At 39.2% G+C, this 25,325-nt stretch overlaps 1 protein-coding gene across 1 annotated transcript in view; it reads left to right on the top strand.

Moving 5' to 3' along the window:
• The window catches only part of rev3l (REV3 like, DNA directed polymerase zeta catalytic subunit), a 351,481-nt gene that overhangs the window by 265,853 nt on the left and 60,303 nt on the right, over window positions 1–25,325 (top strand). The window contains exons 15-18 of the mRNA XM_079887722.1: window positions 16,556–16,644; window positions 18,210–18,335; window positions 18,519–18,711; window positions 20,283–20,394. Coding sequence (XP_079743848.1) covers window positions 16,556–16,644; window positions 18,210–18,335; window positions 18,519–18,711; window positions 20,283–20,394 — 520 coding nt within the window. The remainder of the gene's footprint in view (window positions 1–16,555; window positions 16,645–18,209; window positions 18,336–18,518; window positions 18,712–20,282; window positions 20,395–25,325) is intronic.

The raw sequence follows: 25,325 nt of genomic DNA, 5'->3' as shown, positions 1-25,325 counted from the left end.
TTCAAATTAATTCATGCAAGCGTGTTTGATATATGGACCAAGTTTTAGAACCCCGTTCAAGGGGGCGCTGTTGAGCCCCCCTGCCACGCCCGGCTACCAGATTCAGCCCCGCCCTGATGGCCGCGGGTTCTGACCTGTGTGCAAAGTTTCAAGAGTTTTCGAGCACGTTTAGGGACCCAAAAGCCCCAGAAACCTTGAAAAACAAATGAAAAAGTAAATCTCACTCAACTGACAAATCACCCCCACCCCTCACACACTCAGAGACAGAGAGAGAGAGAAAATTCTCCAAAAAATCACATTCAAACCAAAATATCTGACTTTCTGTTGCTTTGAGCTAATAAGTGTAAATTAGAAAGTTGTCCGGCTCGATAAGAACAATATACATACCAAGTTTTGTGATTCTAGGTAAAACTAAGCCCCCATTTTTGACTAAAGGTGGCGCTACTGAGCCCCTCACCACGCCCGTTTCTGAAACTTTGCCCATGTCTACTGGATAATAAGTGTGATGTGTCTGTCGAGTTTCATGCAATTTCAAGTATGTTAAGAGTCTCAAAAGCATCAAAAAAGAATATTAAAGTTTGATGCGTTGCCATGGCAACAGTATCTAAGATATCAATAATCCTTTCACAGGTCTACATCTGCCGTGTGTCTACATTATACACATAAAGTTTGAAGCAAATCGGGTAAAAATAAGAGAGTGATTTCAAAGCATTTTGAAAGTGACACACTTCCTGCTGCCAGTTGGTGGCGTTATAACTTTGACTCACAATAGTCACATCCTTGTGTTCGGCCTCTTACAACGAACACACTGCTGAAGTTTCATCAAGATCAGATAATGTATGCTGAAGTTATAACACACTTCCTGTGTCCCTTATTCGCCATAAATTCGTTTCCTTGCCACGGCCAAACCGTTCGAGATATCAAAAATCCGTCCGCAATTTAGCATCCTCAATGTCTTGACTTCATGCTGACCGAGATTGGAGGCGATTGGATGAATTCTCTAGGAGGAGTACATTAAATTCCACAGCATGCATTTCAAAACAACCCATAATAGCCGACTTCCTGTTGGGCTGGCGTAAAAAGTAAAAGTACGAAAGTTGTTCGGCCCGATGAGATCTATATGTGTACCGAGTTTCATATTATTACATGCAAGCGTGTCTGATTTATGGACCAAGTTTTCGGACCCCGTTCAAGGGGGCGCTGTCGAGCCCCCCTGCCACGCCCGGGTACCAGCTTCAGCCCGGCCCTGATGGCCGCGGGTTCTGACCCGTGTGCAAAGTTTCAAGAGTTTTCGAGCACGTTAAGGGTCTCAAAAGTGCCCGAAAGGTTGACAGAAAAATAAGAATAATAATAATAATAATAAATAATCCTACCGAAAACAATAGGGCCTTCGCCCTTTCAGGGCTTGGGCCCTAATAATCCTACCGGAAACAATAGGGCCTTCGCCCTTTCAGGGCTTGGGACCTAATAATAATAATAAACAGAGCAATTCCAAGAGGGTCCTCACACCATCGGTGCTCGGGCCCTAATAAACAGAGCAATTCCAAGAGGGTCCTCACACCATCGGTGCTCGGGCCCTAATAATAAACAATAATCCTACCGAAAACAATAGGGCCTTCGCCCTTTCAGGGCTTGGGCCCTAATAATCCTACCGAAAACAATAGGGCCTTCGCCCTTTCAGGGCTTGGGCCCTAATAAATAATCCTACCGAAAACAATAGGGCCTTCGCCCTTTCAGGGCTTGGGCCCTAATAATAATCCTAACGAAAACAATAGGGCCTTCGCCCTTTCAGGGCTTGGGCCCTAATAATCCTACCGGAAACAATAGGGCCTTCGCCCTTTCAGGGCTTGGGCCCTAATAATAAACAGAGCAATTCCAAGAGGGTCCTCACACCATCGGTGCTCGGGCCCTAATAAACGGAGCACTAACAATAGGGTCCTCTCACCATCGGTGCTCGGGCCCTAAATATAGCTGCGAGCAGCGATTACGGGCCCAAGCCGGTAACTAGGTAACTAAAGGCACCGGGGTGGTGGTGCCGCCGGCTTTGGCCCTTCATCGCTGCTCGCAGCTATATTTATATATATATATATATATATATATATATATATATATATATATATATATATATATATATATATATATATAAAAAGACAGAAAATAGTACTTGTCTTACCTTATTCTGATTTTATGATACACTCAAAATATTCCACAACATTTATTAACGTTGATTAACTGGTGGTAAAATATTCTCACCGTCACATACCTAGTATATTTTTATATAGATACAATAGTCCTACCTGATTTTGAACACAAGAGGGCAGTATAGCCCTATGAATGACATGATTTATTTATTTTTTGGACTAAAAAAACATTCTGGCTGTTTTTAAACTTAAACAATTATTAAATTGAAAAAAAAGTGTTTCCATTTTTTACATTACTTTAATCCCTCGCCATAGCAAAACCGTTTGAGATATGTATTATCCGTTCACAATTTAGCATCTTTAATGTATTTTCATCATGTTGAAAAAGTTTGGTGGGAATAAAATAAACCACTTAAGAGGAAAAAATTCAGAGGCTGATTTTGCAAAGCAATCCACATTCAAACCAAAATATCTGACTTCCTGTTGGTCGGAGCTAATGACTGTAAATTAGAAAGTTGTCCGGCTCGATGAGACCAATATAAGTATTGATTTTTTAAACTGTAGGTAAAACTAACCCGCCCACTTTTGTCAAAAGCATTTTGAAAGTGACACACTTCCTGCTGCCAGTTGGTGGCGCTATAACTTTGACTCACAATAGTTGCATCCATCTGATCGGCCTCTTACCACGAACACGATGCTGAAGTTTCACCAAGATCAGTTAATGTATGCAGAAGTTATTCCACTTTGTGTTTCTCTTTTCTCGCCATAAATTAGTTTCCTCGCCATGGCCAAACCGTTGGAGATATCAAAAATCCGCCCGCAATTTAGCATCCTCAATGTCTTGACTTCATGCACACCGAGTTTTGTGGCGATTGAATTAATTCTCTAGGAGGAGTGTTTCAAATTCCACAGCAAGCGTTCTCCAAACAACCCATAATAGCTGACTTCCTGTTGGGCTGACATATAACTGAAGAGTGCGAAAGTTGTTCGGCCCGATGAGATCTATATGTGTACTGAGTTTCTTATTAATTCATGCAAGCTAGTTTGATATATGGACCAAGTATTCGGACCCCATTCAAGGGGGCGCTGTTGAGCCCCCCTGCCACGCCCTGGTACCAGCTTCAGCCTAGCCCCGATGGCCGCAGGTTCTGACCTGTGTGCAAAGTTTCAAGAGTTTTCGAGCACGTTAAGGGTCCCAAAAGCCCCTGAAACCTTGAAAAATAGTTAGAAAAGCAAATTTCTCCTAACAGACAAATCCCCCCCCACACACACACACAGACACACAGAGAGAGAGAGAAAATTCTCCAGAAAATCCACATTCAAACCAAAATATCTGACTTCCTGTTGGTCTGAGCTAATGACTGTAAATTAGAAAGTTGTCCGGCTTGATGAGATCAATATACGTACCAAGTTTTGTGATTCTAGGAAAAACTAAGCCCCCATTTTTGACTAAAGGTGGCGCTACTGAGCCATTCCACCACGCCCGTTTCTGAAACTTTGCACATGTCTACTGGATAATAAATGTGATGTGTCTGTCGAGTTTCATGCATTTTCAAGCATGTGACGAGTCTCAAAAGCATCCGAAAAGAATATTAAAGTTTGATGCGTTGCCACGGCAACAGTATCTAAGATATCAATAATCCTTTCACAGGTCTACATCTGCCATGTGTCTACATTATACACATAAAGTTTGAAGCAAATCGGGTAAAAATAAGAGGGTGATTTCAAAGCATTTTGAAAGTGACACACTTCCTGTTGCCAGTTGGTGGCGCTATAACTTTGACTCACAAAGGTCACATCCATGTGATCGGCCTCTTACAACGAACACACTGCTGAAGTTTCATCAAGATCAGTTAATGTATGCAGAAGTTATAACACACTTCCTGTTTCTGTTTTCTCGCCATAAATTCGTTTCCTCGCCACGGCCAAACCCTTCGAGATATCAAAAATCCGTCCGCAATTTAGCATCCTCAATGTCTTGACTTCATGCACACCGAGTTTGGAGCGAATGGATGAATTTCCTAGGAGGAGTACATCAAATTCCACAGCATGCGTTTTCCAAACAACCCATAATAGCCGACTTCCTGTTGGGCTGGCGTAAAACTTAGAGCACGAAAGTTGTTCGGCCCGATAAGATCTATATGTGTACCGAGTTTCATATTAATTCATGCAAGCGTGTTTGATATATGGACCAAGTTTTCAGACCCCGTTCAAGGGGGCGCTGTTGAGCCCCCCTGCCACGCCCGTTTCTGAAACTTTTCACATGTCTACTGGCTAATAAATGTGATGTATCTGTCGAGTTTCATCCAATTTCAAGCATGCTAAGAGTCTCAAACGCATCCGAAAAGAATATTAAAGTTTGATGCGTTGCCATGGCAACAGTATCTAAGATATCAATAATCCTTTCACAGGACTACATCTGCCGTGTGTCTACATTATACACATAAAGTATGAAGCAAATCGGGTAAACATAAGAGGGTGACTTCAAAGAATTTTGAAAGTGACACACTTCCTGCTGCCAGTTGGTGGCGCTATAACTTTGACTCACAATAGTCACATCCATGTGATCGGCCTCTGACAACGAACACACTGCTGAAGTTTTATCAAGATCAGTCAATGTATGCAGAAGTTATAACACACTTCCTGTTTCTCTTTTCTCACCATAAATTCGTTTCCTCGCCACGGCCAAACCGTTCGAGATATCAAAAATCCGTCCGCAATTTAGCATCCTCAATGTCTTGACTTCATGCTGATCGAGTCTGGAGGCGAATGGATGAATTTCCTAGGAGGAGTACATTAAGTTCCACAGCATGCGTTTCAAAACAACCCATATATATATATATATATATATATATATATATATATATATATATATATATATATAAATATATATATAAATATAGCTGCGATCAGCGATTACGGGCCCAAGCCGGTGGCACCGCAACCCCGGTGCCTTTAGTTACCTATTACTTATCTGATTGGTTCAATAAACACGCCAGTCACCAGAACACATCTTTATCTTCATTTGGCTCAGAAACCTTCTGGTTGCCGAAATGGTACTTTTAATGCACACATACATGTTAAATAAATAGATAAACAAATAAATAAACAAATAAGTCATGATTGCTTAATAAGCTGTGCACCATTAGGCTAATTAAAGCTGACTAACATTCATACTGAATTTCAAGCTGGTGTTAACGTTACTGGATTGAAATTTGATATATTATATAATCTGTTACACCACTGAGCAGATGTTGAACTTTACAATCAAAACATTTAATACCCATTCTTTATGTAATAATACAATTCTGATGCAGTGTCTTTCACATCATGTCTCTGTTCGTGGCATTTAACACTCAATTACATATTTTGAAATATTGTCTTGGTTGCACTGCCAATATTGATTCTGATTAGTGATTACTTTTGTGTGACTGATCAAGCTATTATATGTAGCTAGTATAAATAACAAAATGCTTTCTCTGTGTCCAGATTTGACTGTAATGAAAAACTGATACTAAATCAACAAACTCAACTTTGACAAAAAGTAACTAATTATGTCTGAATAAAAACCCAGCAACCAGGGAATATACAGCATCTTGATATGTTCATATATAGGGCTATACAGCCATCTAGTGGTTACACGATGGCATTGCAGGTGATAAATGGTGCATAATTTAGAGATGCTCTTAAATACACGAAACAATATTATTGTAACATAATAATAGTGGAATCCTCCCAACCAGTAGACAGGTGAAATTATGCATGCAGTAGTTCAGATACAATTTTTTTTTCTTAACACACCAGCTCGAAATTCAGTATGTACTCATATAATCATCCTAATAGTGAACAGCTTATTAAGCAATCATGACTTATTTGTTTATTTATTTATCTATTTATTTAACATGTATGTGTGCATTAAAAGTACCATTTCGGCAACCAGAAGGTTTCTGAGCCAAATGAAGATAAAGATGTGTTCTGGTGACTGGCGTGTTTATTGAACCAATCAGATAAGAGAAAACCTAGAGTCAGCGAGAAGCTCATCTGATTGGCTACATGAAGAAGCTGGACCCGCCCTCCTCTTCGCGCTTGCAAAACTCAAATGAGTGAGAGAATCGTGCCAAAACTGGAAGCGCAGGTAAAAGAAAGACGCAACTGTACAAATCAGGTTATTTCAGGAACTTTGTTGCCCTATGCACACATTTAGACATTTGCAACAGTTTATTTTTTACACAAAGTTTGATTTTATGCAGTGAATCTGTTTTGCAGTTCCTAACTCTGTTGTTTTCGGTCGCAAATTGCTGTTCACGGGCCTGCAATACTTTTGGCCGTATTTGTGCGCAAAAACCGTGCCAAAAGTGTCAGCGCGGAAAAATGGAAGTCAGAGGAATACAGATCCTATTTATTTTGCGTTAGCATGAAGCTGCAGCTTCACAATATATGAATTACACTTATGAATAACAGTTAAATGCTGCAAATATTTTTTTCTTGCACTTGAAAGGCGATTTACACCTTTACAAATCTTCTCTTGCGCATGCAAATTTAATTTACGTTTGCAATCTTGTGTACACTTTCACAAATCTTACCCTGCGCATGCAATACTTTATGGCATCATTTTACCTTCATAGCGATTTCAGTGTGTGTGTGTGTGTGTGTGTGTGTTTATTCTGAGATTATTCTGATTTTATTCCATTAATTTTAAGTTGCAATAGTTGATAATAAATGTATTACTGATCAATGGTAACAAGGTTGCGCTGCTGAGGCTGGTGCAGCTTCTCCAGGAGAAATGTAAACAAGTAAGGCAGCACACATAAAATAAACTCAGTTAACAACATAGGCCTAATGACTAAAAATTACAAATATGGAGGTTTTTTATATTTTATAACATATGATAGGCTACAGTTAAGCAACCTCGAGTCACTTGACGAGTGTCATTTCCTGAATAAATTAACAGTTGAAACTGTGACATACAACAGGTTAATAAACAGTTACAATTAAGTCACTTACATTTTAGATGCAGTATTGACTGTTTTTGTTCTGTTTCAGCAGCGAAAATGGCTAAACAAAGATCACAGCAGAACCATCACGCATCACGTGTTTTCTCATAACTGAACAATTCAGCATTTTTAACGAATCGGTTGACTCAAAGTTTGAATGATCAATCCATAAACATCTGTCTTAATCATGATCGACTCATTCGAATGAATCGTTTGAACGAATGAATCAATGACTCGCTTATTAAGATGGATGCCTGGCGACACCTAATGGCGATTTAGTGTTGTTTAAAAGCATCATTCTTTCCAACGTGTGTGTGATTTGTGTGTGCAACATTATCAATGTCCGTGCGGACGTCCGTATTTTTCTTTCACTTTTATATTAGCAATTTAAAAGCACCCGCTCGTGTCACACGTCGATTAACCGGTGGGAAAATATCCTCAGACACATACCTAATAAATGTATATTTAAATACAATATTGGCCTACCTGGTAAAAAGTTTTATATACTATTTTGATGTCCTTTTGGACACAAGAGGGCAGTATAGCCCTATGTATGACTTTTTTTTTTTTTTTTTACTTAACTGTTTTTAATTTTAGAATAAAATTAGAATAAAATTATTTTTAAAAACAGAATAAAATGGGTTTAGTTGTAATATTTGTATACTTTTATATAGAAATAAATGGTATATAATTACATTTTTAGAAGATTTGAGGCTTTTAGTGTTTCCTTTTTGGACATTATTTTAATCCCTCGCCATAGCAAAACCATTTGAGATATTTATTATCCGTTCACAATTTAGCATATTTAATGTATTTTCATCATGTTGAAAAAGTTTGGTGGGAATAAAATAAATAGTTTAAGAGGAGTGGCTAAAAATTCAAAGGCTGATTTTGCAAAAAAATCCACATTCAGACCAAAATATCTGACTTCCTGATGGCCGGAGCTAATGACTGTAAATTAGAAAGTTGTCCGGCTTGATGAGAACAATATACAAACTATTTTTTTTTTACTGTAGTTAAAACTAACCCCCCCACTTTTGTCAAAAGCATGTTGAAAGTGACACACTTCCTGCTGCCAGTTGGTGGCGCTATAACTTTGACTCACAATAGTTACATCCATCTGATCGGCCTTTTACCACGAACACACTGCTGAAGTTTCATCAAGATCAGTTAATGTATGCAGAAGTTATAACACACGTCCTGTGCCCCATTATTCGCCATAAATTCGTTTCCTCGCCACGGCCAAACCGTTCGAGATATCAAAAATCCGTCCGCAATTTAGAATCCTCAATGTCCTGACTTCATGCTGACCAAGTTTGGTGGTGATCGGATGAATTCTCTAGGAGGAGTGATTCAAATTCCACAGCAAGCGTTCTCCAAACAGCCCATAATAGCTGACTTCCTGTTGGGCTGGCGTATAACTTAAGAGTGCGAAAGTTGTTTGGCCCGATGAGATCTATATGTGTGCTGAGTTTCATATTAATTCATGCAAGCTAGTTTGATCTATGGAGCAAGTTTTCGGACCCCATTCAAGGGGGCGCTGTTGAGCCCCGCTGCCACGCCCGGGTACCAGCTTCAGCCCGGCCCTAATGGCCGCACGTTCTGACCTTTGTGCAAAGTTTCAAGAGTTTTCGAGCACGTTAAGGGCCGCAAAAGCCCCTGAAACCTTGAAAAACAATTATAAAAGCAAATTTCTCCTAACAGACAAATCCCCCACACCCCACACACACACACACAGAGACACAGATACAGAGCGAGAGAGAGAGAGAATTCTCCAAACAATCACATTCAAACCAAAATATCTGACTTCCTGTTGGGCGGAGCTAATAACTGTAAATTAGAAAGTTGTCCGGCTCGATGAGAAGAATATACATACCGATTTTTGTGATTCTAGGTAAAACTAAGCCCCCATTTTTGACTAAAGGTGGCGCTACTGAGCCCCTCACCACGCCCATTTCTGAAACTTTGCACATGTCTACTGGATAATAAATGTGATGTGTCTGTCGAGTTTCATCCAATTTCAAGCATGCTAAGAGTCTCAAAAGCATCCGACAAGAATATTAAAGTTTGATGCGTTGCCATGGCAACAGTATCTAAGATATCAATAGTCCTTTCACAGGTCTACATCTGCCGTGTGTTTACATTATACACAAAGTTTGAAGCAAATCGGGTAAAAATAAGAGAGTGATTTCAAAGCATTTTGAAAGTGACACACTTCCTGCTGCCAGTTGGTGGCGCTATAACTTTGACTCACAACAGTGACATCCATGTGATCGGCCTCTTACAACGAACACACTGCGGAAGTTTCATCAAGATCAGTTAATGTATGCTGAAGTTATAACACACTTCCTGTTTCTCTTTTCTCGCCATAAATTCGTTTACTCGCCACGGCCAAACCGCTTGAGATATCAAAAATCCGTCCGCAATTTATCATCCTCAATGTCTTGACTTCATACTGACCGGGTTTGGTGGTGATCGGATGAATTCTCTAGGAGGAGTATTTCAAATTCCAGAGCGTACGTTTTTCAAACAACCCATAATAGCTGACTTCCTGTTGGGCAATAACATAGAGTGCGGAAGTTGTTCAGCATGATGAGATCTATATGTGTACCGAGTTTCATACTAATACGTTCTTGTATGTGTCCAAGATTTCAGATTGTGTTCTAGGGGGCGCTGTTGAGCCCCCCTGCCACGCCCGGGTACCAACTTCAGCCCGGCTCTGATGGCCGCGGGTTCTGACCTGAGTGCAAAGTTTCAAGAGTTTTTGAGCATGTTAAAGGCCCCAAAAGTGCCTGAAAGGCAAAAAAAAAAAAAAAAAATAGAAAAAAATAATCCTACCGAAAACAATAGGGCTCTGCGCCCTTTCAGGGCTTGGGCCCTAATAATAATAAACAATAATCCTACCGAAAACAATAGGGCCTTATGCAGAAGTTATTCCACTTCGTGTTTCTCTTTTCTCGCCATAAATACGATTCCTCGCCACGGCCAAACCGTTCAAGATATCAAAAATCCGTCCGCAATTTAGCATCCTCAAAGTCTTGACTACATGCACACCGAGTTTAGAGGGGACACGGTGAATTTTCTAGGAGGAAGCAAGCGTTTTCCAAACAACCCATAATAGCCGACTTCCTGTTGGGCTGGCGTAAAACTTGACCAGGGGAAAGTTGTTCGGCACGATGAGATCTATATGTGTACCGAGTTTCATATTAATTCATGCAAGCGTGTTTGATATATGGACCAAGTTTTTGGACCCCTTTCAAGGGGGCGCTGTTGAGCCCCCCTGCCACGCCCGTTTCTGAAACTTTTCACATGTCTACTGGCTAATAAGTGTGATGTGTCTGTCGAGTTTCATCCAATTTCAAGCATGCTAAGAGTCTCAAAAGCATCTGAAAAAAATACTAAAGTTTGATACGTTGCCACGGCAACAGTATCTAAGATATCAATAATCCTTTCACAGGTCTACATCTGCCGTGTGTCTACATTATACACATAAAGTTTGAAGCAAATCGGGTAAAACTAAGAGGGTGATTTCAAAGCATTTTGAAACTGACAAACTTTCTGCTGCCAGTTGGTGGCGCTATAACTTTGACTCACAATAGTTACATCCATGTGATCGGCCTTTTACCACGAACACACTGCTGAAGTTTCATCAAGATCAGTTAATGTATGCAGAAGTTATAACACACTTCTTGTGTCCCATTATTCGCCATAAATTCGTTTCCTCGCCACGGCCAAACCGTTCGAGATATCAAAAATCCGTTCGCAATTTAGCATCCTCAATGTCTTGCCTTCATTCACACCGAGTTTGGTGGCGATCGGATGAATTCCCTAGGAGGAGTATTTCACATTCCATTGTATGCGTTTTCCAAACAACGTATAATAACCGACTTCCTGTTGGGCTGGTGTAAAACTTAGAGCACAAAAGTTGTTCGGCCCGATGAGATCTATATGTGTACTGAGTTTCATATTATTACATGCAAGCGTGTTTGATTTATGGACCAAGTTTTCAGACACCATTCCAGGGGGCGCTGTCGAGCCCCTGTGCCACGCCCGGGTACCAGCTTCAGTCCGGCCCTGATGGCCACAGCTTCTGACGTGTGTGCAAAATTTCAAGAGTTTTTGAGCATGTTAAGGGCCCCAAAAGTGCCCGAAAGGTTGACAAAATAATAATAATAATAAATATAGCTGCGAGCAGCGATTGCGGGCCCAAGCCAGTGGCACCGCCAACCTGGTGCCTTTAGTTACACTAAAGGCACCGGGGTGGCGGTGTCACCGGCTTGGGCCCTCCATCGCTGCTCGCAGCTATATTTATATATATATATATATATATATATATATATATATATATATATATATCTCAGACAAGTAATATTCTTTGTCTTGTCACTTAAAAAAAAAAAAAAAAAAAAAAAAATATATATATTCTTTTTTCCCCTATTTTTAATATATATATATATACTTTGTACTTCACTCACGTTCCAATATCGAAGGGAAAAATGATCCTCTTCACATGCGCAAAAATGTGCTTGGAAAATTCACAGTGGAGCGGTGCTTACTGTCATTGTACGAATTGTACTACTGACTATTTAGAGCAGTGTAATCTTTATATGTTAGGTTGACCATTTTATTATTATATTTTATTAAGTCTATAATGAACAGGCTGCAATGTCAAGATTGCAATGCTGGAGTGTGTGTGTGTGTGTGTGTGTGTGTGTGTGTGTGTGTGTGTGTGTGTGTGTGTGTTCATGTTTTTCTGTCCCGGTGGGGACTTTAACCTGAATGCACACAGACTAATGGGGACTCGTATCACAGTGGGGACCTAAATAGAGGTCCCCATGGGTAAACAAGCTTCATACAGAATGAGTTTTTTTGGAAATGTAAAAATGCAGAAAGTTTTCAGTGATGGGTAGGTTTAGGGGTAGGGTTAGTGTAAGGAGATAAAATATACAGTTTGTACAGTATAAAAATCATTAAATCTATGGAGAGTCCCCACAAAGATAGTAAACCGTGTGTGTGTGGGTGGGTGTGTGTGTGTGGCGTGGGCGCGATTGAACAGTGGACACATAAAAACATACTCCGTCATTATACAGGACGACATTCAAACTGCAAAGTGTTAACTTATATTTGTGTACAGTCGCAATAAAACACAACATTGTGCTTTTGTAAAATAATTTCAAGCAATCAACCCCCGAAAGGCGCTAATTTTAAAATTAAACTAAAATGCTCATGGCTGCACAGGCATTCATAAAGGTGCGCATCCACGGCGAGGAACGAGCAGAACAGATTGAACGTTTTTCAGTTAATTCCTACTTCCATAGGAATTCATTTGAAACGCTCGCTCAACCACTATCAATGTCAGTGTCGACGAACATATTTTACTTTCGTTTTTAAGTTAGCGATTCAAAAGCCCCCAGCGGTGTCACACGTCGATTAACCGGTGGTAAAATATTCTCACCGTCACATACCTAGTATATTTTTATGTAGATACAATAGGCCTACCTGATTTTGAACACAAGAGGGCAGTATATCCCTATGTATGACTTGACTTTTATGGGACTAAATAGTACAATTACTATTTTTAAACTTATAAATATTTATTAAATTGAAAAAAAAAAAGAATAAAATGGGTTTAGTTGTGATATTTTTATACTTTTATATAGAAATAAATGGTGTTTAATTACATTTTTAGAAGATGAGGCTTTAAGTGTTACTTTACTTTAGTCCCTCACTATAGCAAAACCGTTTGAGATGTTTAATATCCGTTCACAATTTAGCATCTTTAATGTATCTTTATCATTTTTAAAAAGTTTGGTGTGAATAAAATAAACCAGTTAGGAAGAGTAGCTAAAAACTCATAGTCTGAAATATCCAAAAAAATCCACATTCAAACCAAAATATCTGACTTCCTTTTGCTCTGAGCTAATAACTGTAAATTAGAAAGTTGTCCGGCTCGGTGAGACAAATATATATACTGATTTTTGTAACTGTTGGTAAAACTAACCCACCCACTTTTGTCAAACGCATGTTGAAAGTGACACACTTCCTGCTGCCAGTTGGTGGCGCTATAACTTTGACTCACAATAGTTACATCCATCTGATCTGCCTCTTACCACGAACATACTGCTAAAGTTTCATCAAGATCAGTTAATGTATGCAGAAGTTATAACACTTCGTCTCCTCTCTTTTCTCGCCATAAATTTGTTTCCTCGCCATGGCCAAACCGTTCGAGATATCAAAAATCCGTCCGCAATTTAGCATTCTCAATGTCTTGACTTCATGCTGACTGAGTTTGGAGGTGATTGAATGAATTCTCTAGGAGTACATCACATTCCACAGCAAGCGTTTTCCAAACAACCCATAATAGCCGACTTCCTGTTGGGCTGGCGTGAAACTTGACAGAGGGAAAGTTGTTCGGCCCGATGAAATCTATATGTGTACCGAGTTTCAAATTAATTCATGCAAGCGTGTTTGATATATGGACCAAGTTTTCAGACCCTGTTCAAGAGGGCGCTGTTGAGCCCCCCTGCCACGCCCGTTTCTGAAACTTTTCACATGTCTACTGGCTAATAAGTGTTATGTGTCTGTCGAGTTTCATCCAATTTCAAGCATGCTAAGAGTCTCAAACGCATCCGAAAAGAATATTAAAATTTGATGCGTTGCCACGGCAACAGTATCTAAGATATCAATAATCCTTTCACAGGTCTACATCTGCCGTGTGTTTACATTATACACATAAAGTTTGAAGCAAATCGGGTAAAAGTAAGAGGGTGACTTCAAAGCATTTTGAAAGTGACACACTTCCTGCTGCCAGTTGGTGGCGCTATAACTTTGACTCACAATAGTCACATCCATGTGATCGGCCTCTTACAACGAATACACTGCTGAAGTTTCATCAAGATCAGTCAATGTATGCAGAAGTTATAACACACTTCCTGTGTCCCATTATTCGCCATAAATTCGTTTCCTCGCCACGGCCAAACCGTTCGAGATATAAAAAATCTGTTCGCAAGAATTCATCCTCAATGTCTTGACTTTATTCTCACCGAGTTTGGTGGCGATCGGATGAAATCCCTAGGAGGAGTATTTCACATTCCATTGTATGCGTTTTCCAAACAACGTATAATAACCGACTTCCTGTTGGGCTTTTGTAAAACTTAGAGCACGAAAGTTGTTCGGCCCGATGAGATCTATATGTGTACTGAGTTTCATATTATTACATGCAAGCATGTTTGATTTATGGACCAAGTTTTCGGACCCCATTCCAGGGGGCGCTGTCGAGCCCCCCTGCCACGTCCCGGTACCAGCTTCAGCCCGGCCCTGATGGCCGCAGGTTCTGACGTGTGTGCAAAATTTCAAGAGTTTTTGAGCATGTTAAGGGCCCCAAAAAGGCAAAAAAATAAAAATAATGAATAAAAAAAATAAATAAAATAAAATAATCCTTACGAAAACAATAGGGCCTCCGCCCTTTCAGGGCTTGGGCCCTAATAAATAATCCTACCGGAAACAATAGGGCCTTCGCCCTTTCAGGGCTTGGGCCCTAATAATAATAATCCTACCGAAAACAATAGGGCCTTCGCCCTTTCAGGGCTTGGGCCCTAATAATCCTTACGAAAACAATAGGGCCTTCGCCCTTTCAGGGCTTGGGCCCTAAAAATAATCCTACCGAAAACAATAGGGCCTTCGCCCTTTCAGGGCTTGGGCCCTAATAATAATAATAAATAATCCTACCGAAAACAATAGGGCCTTCGCCCTTTCAGGGCTTGGGCCCTAATAATAATCCTACCGAAAACAATAGGGCCTTCGCCCTTTCAGGGCTTGGGCCCTAATAATCCTAACGAAAACAATAGGGCCTTCGCCCTTTCAGGGCTGGGGCCCTAATAATAATAATAAAAATAATCCTAACGAAAACAATAGGGCCTTCGCCCTTTCAGGGCTTGGGCCCTAATAATAATAATCCTAACGAAAACAATAGGGCCTTCGCCCTTTCAGGGCTTGGGCCCTAATAATAAATAATCCTACCGAAAACAATAGGGCCTTCGCCCTTTCAGGGCTTGGGCCCTAATAAACAACCCCTATTCCCCCCGTGTGTCCAGAACTGACATAGGATCTAACATACGAAACATAAACAAACCTAACTGAAAGGAACGTAACGTATAGAGTTTATTCTCTCAGCAGTATATGAAGCATGGCATCCAACCCAGTAGAATGGTAGAACAGTAGAACGGCATCCAACTCAGTATTCACCTTATAGAACGGGGCAAGATTTTAGCGACTCAGGACTGTGTGTGGGCTACCTCCCTTTTCATAACACAAACGCTTACTCAATTTAAGCAGGGTGGCAAACTCTTTTTAGATTTAAAACATGTCCGTCACTCAAACCTTGCTGGTTGCAGTCTTAACGACCGTACTAACAAAGTCCATTGCTGCCTGCGGAGTCTGGAATATCTGGCGCTGTCCTTGGAAATCGACACTGAGTCTGGCGGGATGCAACATTCAGTAGGTGATGCCAGCATTGCGGAGTGCTGTTTTCACGTCTTTGAATTCAGCACGGCGTCTCGCCACCTCAGCAGACATGTCCGGGAAGATACGAACAACCGCACCATTAAACTCCAAAGAGCCCAGCTCGCGACTCAGCTTCAGTATGAGTTCTTTGGTTTGGTAATGGTGGAGTCGGACCAGCATATGTCTAGGAAAAGAGCTTTGTTGAGATTTTTGGCCGACACGATGAGCTCGATCAATTTCCAGAGGTCGCTTAAAGGCGCCGTCTCCAAACAGTTCAGTAAAGAATGAGGCCTTAAAAGCAATCGGACTTTGGCCCTCCGAGCCCTCTGGTATTCCAATAATCCTTAGATTTTGCCTCCGCGAACGGTTCTCCAAGTCGTTTGAGGCTGGTGTTTTCTGTTTGCAGCGTGCTGCACAGCTTTTGAGCTTGCGATGACAGGGTTGTTTGTAATGTGGAAACGGCAAACCGAATTTCAGACAAAAATTCAGACCGTAGTGAAGAGATTTCTGAGCGGATAGTGGATGAAATTAAGTCCTTCAAGGAAGCTGGCGTGATCTCTTCCGCCTGTACTGAAGCGGTAGCATTAGCCTTAGCTGCCTGGTCGCTCCCCTTGTCAGTCAGCATTTCTACAATGTTTCACCCCGATTTTCCTGGTTTTGGCATTCTTCTTTATTAATGTATCATAGAATCGATTATTTGGTAAAAAAAATTACAAAATAAATAACACTGCTGAAAAGAAAACGAATGAGTGTTCACGGAGCGACTTCCAACCACGTCTATTCACCACGAGGCATACCGGAATTCCCCCCAGTCATGATTTCTTTATTAATTTTATTTTTTGTTCCAAGACAGCCAATTTCTAAGCTTTGCCTTTTAGCCACTCATTGCAAAACTCTTTTGTATCTGTTCTTTTGCAGACATGGAGCCCAGATCACAGTGGCTACATCGGAAGAGTAACAAAAAAAAAGATGCTTTACGGAGAGTATTGCTTTCCACACAAATTAAGGTCAGATCAAAGTTTGTGAGTTTATGAATCTCATGTAGATACAATGTTATGTGTATTATATAGTAATAATAGTATATTGTATTATATTACAGTTTTTCTCGATTGCTTAAACACTATAACCAGGCTTTTGAACTAAAATTTCAAAAACATAACGCCATTTATCAAAAAGCACACCCATTTCACTAAACTATAAACACTATTCCCTGTTTTGACACGAGTCAGATTTGTTGAACTATCACTGCAAAACTCTACACACAAATCCCTTCATTTCTCATTGCTTAGACCATGTTGTCATTTAGAAAGCACTAGCATTCAAAATTGTTCACTCAAGTCAGTACAGCTTCAGCTCAGTTAGCACACAATTACCCAAGTGGAAACACTAAGAGTCAAAATTTAACACACATCAATCAGAACCTTTAATAGATATATAAAAGGGCCCAAATCAGTTTATTGCGTTTTGGAACAATGGATCCAGAAAGACATGAAGGAAGAGGGATAAGAATGAGGAGGAGGAAGGGCAAGGACAAGAAGACAAGCAGTCTCAGATGAAATTCAAGCCACTCTAGTTGCCCATGTCTTTGTCAATGGTATGACTATGAGGGAGGCTCGGCTACGAGTAAGGCCAAATTTGAGTCGCTTTACCGTCGCCTCGAGAACCTTCAGGGAGGTGTGGTGGCAAACAAAATTCTATCACTGAATAAGAGACAAACATTTCCAATAGTCTTTGATAAGGTTTATTTTCTTGCAAGAAAAGGCCAGCAGTCATACAGTCAGACAGTGTGGCTGCAGAGTGTGACAGTGAAGGGAGAGCATCCTTTCTCCTTTATAGTCTTGACTCCCAGAATGTTATCTTTTTAGGCAAATGATGGTATTTCAACCATATGTGGAACATTCTTAGACGTGTCCATCATATTGTATCCTTGAGTGGAGGCCCTCCTGTTACGTCCAACACTCTTTACCATTCCAATACAATTCGAATTCCATATTAGAATATGGTTTGTGTGTGCTCTTTTACTGTCATATGTTGGTCACACACATCTTACTGTAAGTAAATATAAAAAAAAAATTAGTGGAGAGAGTAAAAAAAAAAAAAAAGAGTAAAAAAAAAAAAAGAAGAGTAAAACAGGAAAAAAAAGTTTTTGTGTGTGTGTGTTTTCTGTGTATGAATAAAAATGTGCCAATGTATCCACTGGTTGTGTCTTTTGTGTTCATCATGTGAAAAGGTTTGTGATGGGGGAACCACAAGCAACATAACTTACCAGTTTTGGAAATGTTGTTTTGAATTTATTGCACCAGTGTCTTAGACTATGTTGTAGTGTGTGTGATTTTGAGGGCTTGTGTGTCCTGTCTGAGGGCAAAGTTTGGTTTTTCAGCAAGAGTGAATGGTTTTGAGTGTAGAGCTTCATTTTGACCTGAAAATAGGATGTTTGGGGAATTGGGTGAGACGTTATGGATTTGTGTTTATAGTTTTGAGAATACGAGGCATAGTTTCAAGAAATGTGTTTAAGCAATCGAGAAAAACTGTAATTGCAGTTTTTATAGCACAATCATTTTATCCCATTCAGAATCAGCTTACCAATGTGAATGTTCCAAAGAGAGAGAACTCCCAGATTGAGGGACCGTCAATCTGTAATTCATATGGCTTTAAAGTCAGTATGCAGAACTTGGAGGAGGCCAAAGCATTGCATGAGGTAGGAATGGATATTTGTCTTGTAGTAAGAATAGCTTTCATTAAACTGAGTGATTGATCAAACTTGCATAAAAATGTAAAGTGGAGAAAGCTTTGTTGTCTTGATTTCATCCCACATGTTTAGAAATTAAAGTCCATTTTCATTTCACTATTCTCATTTCAAGTTTGAATCCCCCTACTGCAGGTACAGCACCTCACACTGATAAGCATGGAGCTTCATGCAAGGACTCGCCGTGACCTTGAGCCTGACCCTGAATTTGACCCAATTTGTGCTTTATTCTACTGCCTCAGTTCTGATGTCCCTCTCTCCAAATCTGAGACTACCCAGATGACGGGGGCTATTGTCATTGATAAAGATTCTTGTGGTTCATCTGAAGGTGAGATCAGTGTTGATTTACTTACTATTACTGATGTGTACTAGTCGTGACATGGAAAAGCAACAAACTAGACATCTCCATGTTGATGTGGCATGTGGCAACCATCTAGGCCAGGGGTGTCAAACTCAGTTCCTGGAGGGCCACAGCCCTGCAGAGTTTAGCTTCAACCCTAATTAAACACACCTGATCAGCTAATCAAGTCCTTCAGGCTTATTTGAAAACTGCAGGTGTGTGTGTGTTGAAGCAGGGTTGGAACAAAACTGTGTAGGGCTGTGGCCCTCCAGGAACTGAGTTTGACACCTGTGATCTAGGCGATAAGTGAACCCTACTTGTTAGTTTCAGGGGTCATGAGGAATCAACCTTTCTGTGATCTTTTGACATATAGGTCATTATACTTTAAGTCTGTATACTGAAATACTGTAGATTTCAGACATTTTGCATTTGTTGAAACCAAGGTGTCAAAACTATACATTTTTCTACTTCACCCATGGCTATATTTACATGCAAACAAATAATCCATTAGTAATCGGATTGACAACTCAATCGGACTGAAAAGCCTTCTTGTAAACACTTTAATCGATCCGATTGAGCTTGATCCAAATGAAATTTTGATCAGAAAGGGGTGGTTTATTTCTTTTCTAATCCGACCAAGAGAACATGTAAATATTTTATCAGATTGAAAACCGAAACTGGAAAGGACTGCGCATGTGCAATGATGTGGAAATGGTGTAATGACGTGTGGAACGAGCTGCAGTCGTTTTCTTTTGTTGGTTGTTTGTTTTGTCTCAATGCTTAATGTTTTGTTTTGTTATGTTATATGATTTAACATTCAAAGAAACCACACCAAACTCTTTTACAAATGTTAACAGTTTATTTCCCCTGTAACAAACTAACATATACACATAAAAATACTGTTATACTCTCAGTGTGGGTCACCTCTCTACTGACAAACCCATGTGCAGCGATGGCTGCCATTTTTAAAGCTTCTATTTGCCCAGTAGGAGGGGCACTTTCAGTGACATCACAGGGGGAAATCAGGGAAACTATAATTTCTCAGACATTTTTCTTTGGAATGTTTAGACATCATTTTGTAATTAATAGTGTGATGCATAGGTTGCATGTTAATACCATTTGTTTAAAATATTTTTGTAGTTTTATCTTGCTTTAAAATGATCATTTATTTATACATGGTATGTCCCAGAAGTGGGAGGAGCCTAACTCTATAAAAGGGCTCCTGGTAGCCATTTTTAGGAGAGTGTTTTGGAGTGTGGGATTACTCCTTGTATTTTTGGGCCTGGATATTGGCATAGCCAGAATGCACATGTGAACCTCTTATGGATTTATTTATATATATATATATATATATATATATATATAAATACATACATATATTTTGCCTTAGTTTTTGTCACTGTATATATTTTTGCTTGGGAATCACTTTTGCACCAAAATAAACACCCTGGATTGAGAATTCTTCTCCATCGTCATTGATTTTACACCTTCACCGACGGTACACCCTAACACAATATCTCTTTGTTGCTAACTTATTGTTTGTTGTATTCTTACTGTAGCCTCCAGGAGCACAGCACCCTTTCTTTTTAGATCTGGTGTGACAGGACTGCAGGTGACCTATGCCAGTGATGAGAAGGTGCTGTTTGAAGAGATCTCCAACATAGTTAGAAAGTAGGTTAACCGTGTATCTGTTGGATTTTCATTCTGTTGTGTACGGCTGCATTTTTTAAAATTTATTAATTTATTATTATTTCTACAATTAATTGGATAAATTCTTTAAAAATCTATATATAAAGTACAATACAGAAGTGTAAAAAAATTGAATTTTCTCTCAGTCTCTCATACTGAACAGCACGTCTCAAAGCATCTGACAGGACATATCACATTACAACTTTATGCTTACAAGTTTGTTTGAAGTTCTTAATATAAAGGACTGATGTTTTGGAAAACTTACACTTTTCACACAGTAGCTCACTCTGTGACCTCTATTTGTATTCATAAAAAGGCTTTTCTTTCACAGCACACATGCCTGACTAATCTTATTTATTAGTTTACTTTTTATTAATCATATTTATTAGTTTACTTTTTATTTTCTGAATAAATGAATACATTTATTTATTCATTACTTATTTATAATCTTGTTTATTTTTATTATCACTTTTATGGATTTCTTTTTGCAATCCTACTCTCATATACTGACATTGATAACATTTTAAATATTCAAATGGAATATTGGATATATATTATACATTATATGAATATTAAATATAATGGAATTCAAATGGTAAAGGAATGGTTAATCCAAAAAAATTAAATTGCGATTTTGGTTGTTTCAAACTTTTTTTTTCTGCTGAACTCAAAAGGAAATGTTTTAGGTTGCTCTTTTCCATTCAGTAATGTTTCATAGTGACCATTCTATAATGCTCCAAACAGGACAAAAATATGTATAAAAATAAACCGTGTCAAAAAGTAGTCCTACAACTTGCTTTATATTTCAGATGGTCTGAAATCATGCAATTGTAACATTCCACTAAGCGAGTTGAACTGAACACATGTGCAGTATATTGAAACTGTGAACAGATACAAATAAACAAAAAACTTGACAAAGCGTCACTTGGCTTGACTTGACTTGAAATAACATAAACCTAGACTTGACTTAACTCATCAAGCAGCGATGAAAGGGCCCTCGCACCCGTGCCGCCACCACCCGGTGGCTTAAAGAAAACAGAGCATGGTTGGACAATGTGCTTTTAAGGAGGTATATCTAGTAGTTGCTAGCATGTTTAGTATGTTTCTAGCATGCTTAGTACACAATAGTTATGTGGTTAGTACTGCATTACTGTGTTAACCATGTCAGTTTCTGTTGCCAGTAGGTGGGGCTATGTCTATATCTGAATATCGCTATGTAGATGTGTTCAGTGCAGGACTTTTATCAAACATGTGAAGTTTGGGGCAGATTGGACATTGTATGCTTGAGTTACAACAACTTCTTTTAGTATTTCTAGCATGTTTTATGATGTTTCTAGCATATTACATATTAATTTTGGGGTAGATTGGACATTACATGCCTGAGTTACAGCAAATTCATATTTAATTGCTGTAATGGCATGCTTTAACACTTAGCTAAGTATTTGATTGCATGTTTCTAGTATGTTGCTAACATGTTTAGCAGTTGGTGGCACTTTTTTATATGTTATTAGGAGTCCAGAACAGTGTTAAACGTCACTTCCTGTTGCCAGCAGGCGGCACTATGACTATATCTGTATATGAGCATGGACTTGTGTTCAGGAGATAATTCTCATCAAACGTGTGAAGTTTGGGGTAGATTGGACATTGTATGCTTAAGTTACAACAACTTCCTTTAGCATTTCTAGCATTCTTTAGAACTTAGCTATGTGTTGCTAGCATGTTTCTTGCATGTTACATATTAAGTTTGGGGCAGATTGGACATTCCATGCCTGTGTTACAGCAAATTCATATTTAATTGCAGTACTAGCATGCTTTAACACTTAGCTAAGTATTTGATAGCATGTTTCTAGTATGTTGCTAACATGTTTAGCAGTTGGTGGCACTTTTTCATATGTTATTAGCAGTCCAGAACAGTGTTAAACGTCACTTCCTGTTGCCAGCAGGCGGCGCTATGACTATATCTGAATATGAGCATGGACTTGTGTTCAGGAGATAACTCTTATCAAACGTGTGAAGTTTGGGGTAGATTGGACATTGTATGCTTAAGTTACAACAACTTCCTTTAGCATTTCTAGCATGCTTTAGAACTTAGCTATGTGTTGCTAGCATGTTTCTTGCATGTTACATATTAAGTTTGGGGCAGATTGGACATTCCATGGCTGTGTTACAGCAAAATCATATTTATTTGCAGCAATAGCATGCTTTAGCACTTAGCTAAGTGTTTGCTAGTATGTTGTTAGCATGTTTAGCACTTGCTGGCACTTTTTTATATGTTATCAGGAGTCCACAACAGTGTTTAACATGTCACTTCCTGGTGCCAGCAGGTGGCGCTATGACTGTAACTGAATATGAGCATGGTCATGTGTTCAGGACAGAACGCTTATCAAAAGTGTGAAGTTTGGCGCAGATTGGACATTGCCCTCTTGAGTAACAACAACATCCTGTTTCATTGAATTAGCATGCTTTAGCACTTAGCTACATATTGCTAGCATGTTTTAACATGTTTCTAACATTTTTAGAAGTCAATGGCATTTTTAACATGTTGCTAGAACTACATCAACGTGTTAAACATGACACTTCCTGTTACCAGTAGGTGGCGCTATTACTAAAACTGAATATTCTCATGTAGATGTGTTCAGGCCATGACTCTTATCAAAGGTGTGAAGTTTGGGGCAGATTGGACATTCCGTGCCTGAGTTACAGCAAATTCCTATTTAATTGCAGTAATAGCATGCTTTAGCACTTAGCTAAGTGTTTGCTAGCATGTTTTAGCATGTTTCTAGTATGTTGTTAGCATGTTTAGCACTTGCAGGCACTTTTTTATGTTATCAGGAGTCCACAAGAGTGTTAAACATGTCACTTCCTGTTACCAGCAGGTGGCGCTATGACTGTAACTGAATATGAGCATGGGCATGAGTTTAGGACAGAACGCTTATCAAAAGTGTTAAGTTTGGGGCAGATTGGACATTCCATGTCTGAGTTACAGCAACTTCCTGTTTCATGGTGAAACATCAAAATTTGTCAGGCCGCCAAGGACACGCCCTTCGACGAAAACTCAAGATCTTCGCAATTTAACGTCGCAAAGGCCTTAAGATTACACTCACCAAATTCGAAGATGATCAGATTAAAACTGTAGGAGGAGTTTGTTAAAGTACGAGGCCTGAAAATGGCAAAAACTGCACAAAAATCTGAGAGGAAGTTGAAAATGGCTGACTTCCTGTTGTGTTTAGAGCTACGCTCCAAGAGACTTTTTTGTAGGTATTAGGTCATTACATGTATGTACCGAATTTCGTACACGTACGTGGAACATAGCGGGAGGCGCACTCCGTTGAACTTTTATAGGTGGAGCTATCGAGCCATTTTGCCCCACCCAATTCTGAAACCTATATCAGATGTAAATTTTCGCCAGTTCTGACGCGTGTGCAAAGTTTCGTGAGTTTTCGAGCATGTTTAGGCCCTCAAAAATGCGATTAAATGCGGAGAAGAATAATAAATATAGCTGCGAGCAGCGATTACGGGCCCAAGCCGGTGGCACCGCAATCCTGGTGCCAGGGTGGCGGTGCCGGCGGCTTTGGCCCTCCATCGCTGCTCGCAGCTATATTTATATTTATATATATATATATATATACACACACTAGGGATGCGCGGTATACCGGTACTGCAAAAATACCGGTATATATTATATTTCAAACGGTACAATATCATAATTTTGCTCACTTCGGTATTTGATGCGCTGCTGTTTCGAAGTTCACCGCTCGGCGGCAGTGCGCTACCCAAACTGACGCGGGTCACGCAAAACCGGCAAACGGTGACAACGGAGGAACACGATGGATCAAACAGATGAAGCTCATTCTACACGCCCGAAATTAATAAATAAAGAGAGCAATAGGAGTGAAATATGGCATTACTTTGCCTACAAAAGTAATGAGAAAGGTGAAGCAACAGACCTCAATGCACCACTGTACAAACGCTGCTTTAAATTTGCCACGGGAGGCAACACATCAAATCTGGCTAACGTTGACCACTTGTCACTTGATCATCCTGACTTGTTCAAAGAGTTCAGAGATCGACACGTGAGTCCATCATTCAACTGATTTAATTTAGACTTTTATTCACAGCGCACATAGAGCTTATCAATTAAATATGACACGGTAAACACGAAAGCTCAAATGTGCTTTCATGACACGCTAGAACCAATGAAGTTTAGTTCTCATAATTTTTTTGCCCTTTCAAACAATCATATATTAATTGAATTTGAATGAATAAAGAGATAAGTGATATTAATTTTAGTATTGGTGATAGTAAAATGAAAGGCATATCTATCACTGCTGCTGTGGCGACCGACTGAGGAATCAGCTGAGAGAGAGTAATAGTAGTAATATGGATATTACTAATATGAATGTTAGAGTAACACTTTACATTTAAGCTACATTTGTCAACATTCATTAGGTAACCTGACCTGACAGTATTATAGCATTTATTAATCTAGAATAGATCAATCCGTAATTATTATTTAAATATACTAATACATGTTTAGCATGTTAACATTACTTTATGCATTAAACTAATATGAACCCAAACCAAACAGTAATCAAACCAAGATGAATAAATGCTATAAATGTTGATAATTCTGTTGATGCATGACAGCTAATGGTTTACATTTCATTTCATTATTCTATTATTATTCTATATTAATCAATTATTATAGATAATAGATATTAACCTATTTTAATTGTATCATTTCAGGTGTCCTTTTCTTTTTTTTCTTTTTTTTTTTAAATCAAAATTTAACCTACTGTAAGTTCCCTGACTGTTTTTTATTTATAAATTTTTTTTTTTTTACATTTTGATAACTTTTTGTTTGCACATTCGGTGCAGCAGAGTTTCAAGCAGTGTTTTTTTAATAAAACTGT

The sequence above is a fragment of the Squalius cephalus genome (assembly GCF_949319135.1).
Source record: "Squalius cephalus genome assembly, chromosome: 12".
NCBI lineage: Eukaryota > Metazoa > Chordata > Actinopteri > Cypriniformes > Leuciscidae > Squalius > Squalius cephalus.
This window is presented reverse-complemented; position numbering and strand designations above follow the sequence as displayed.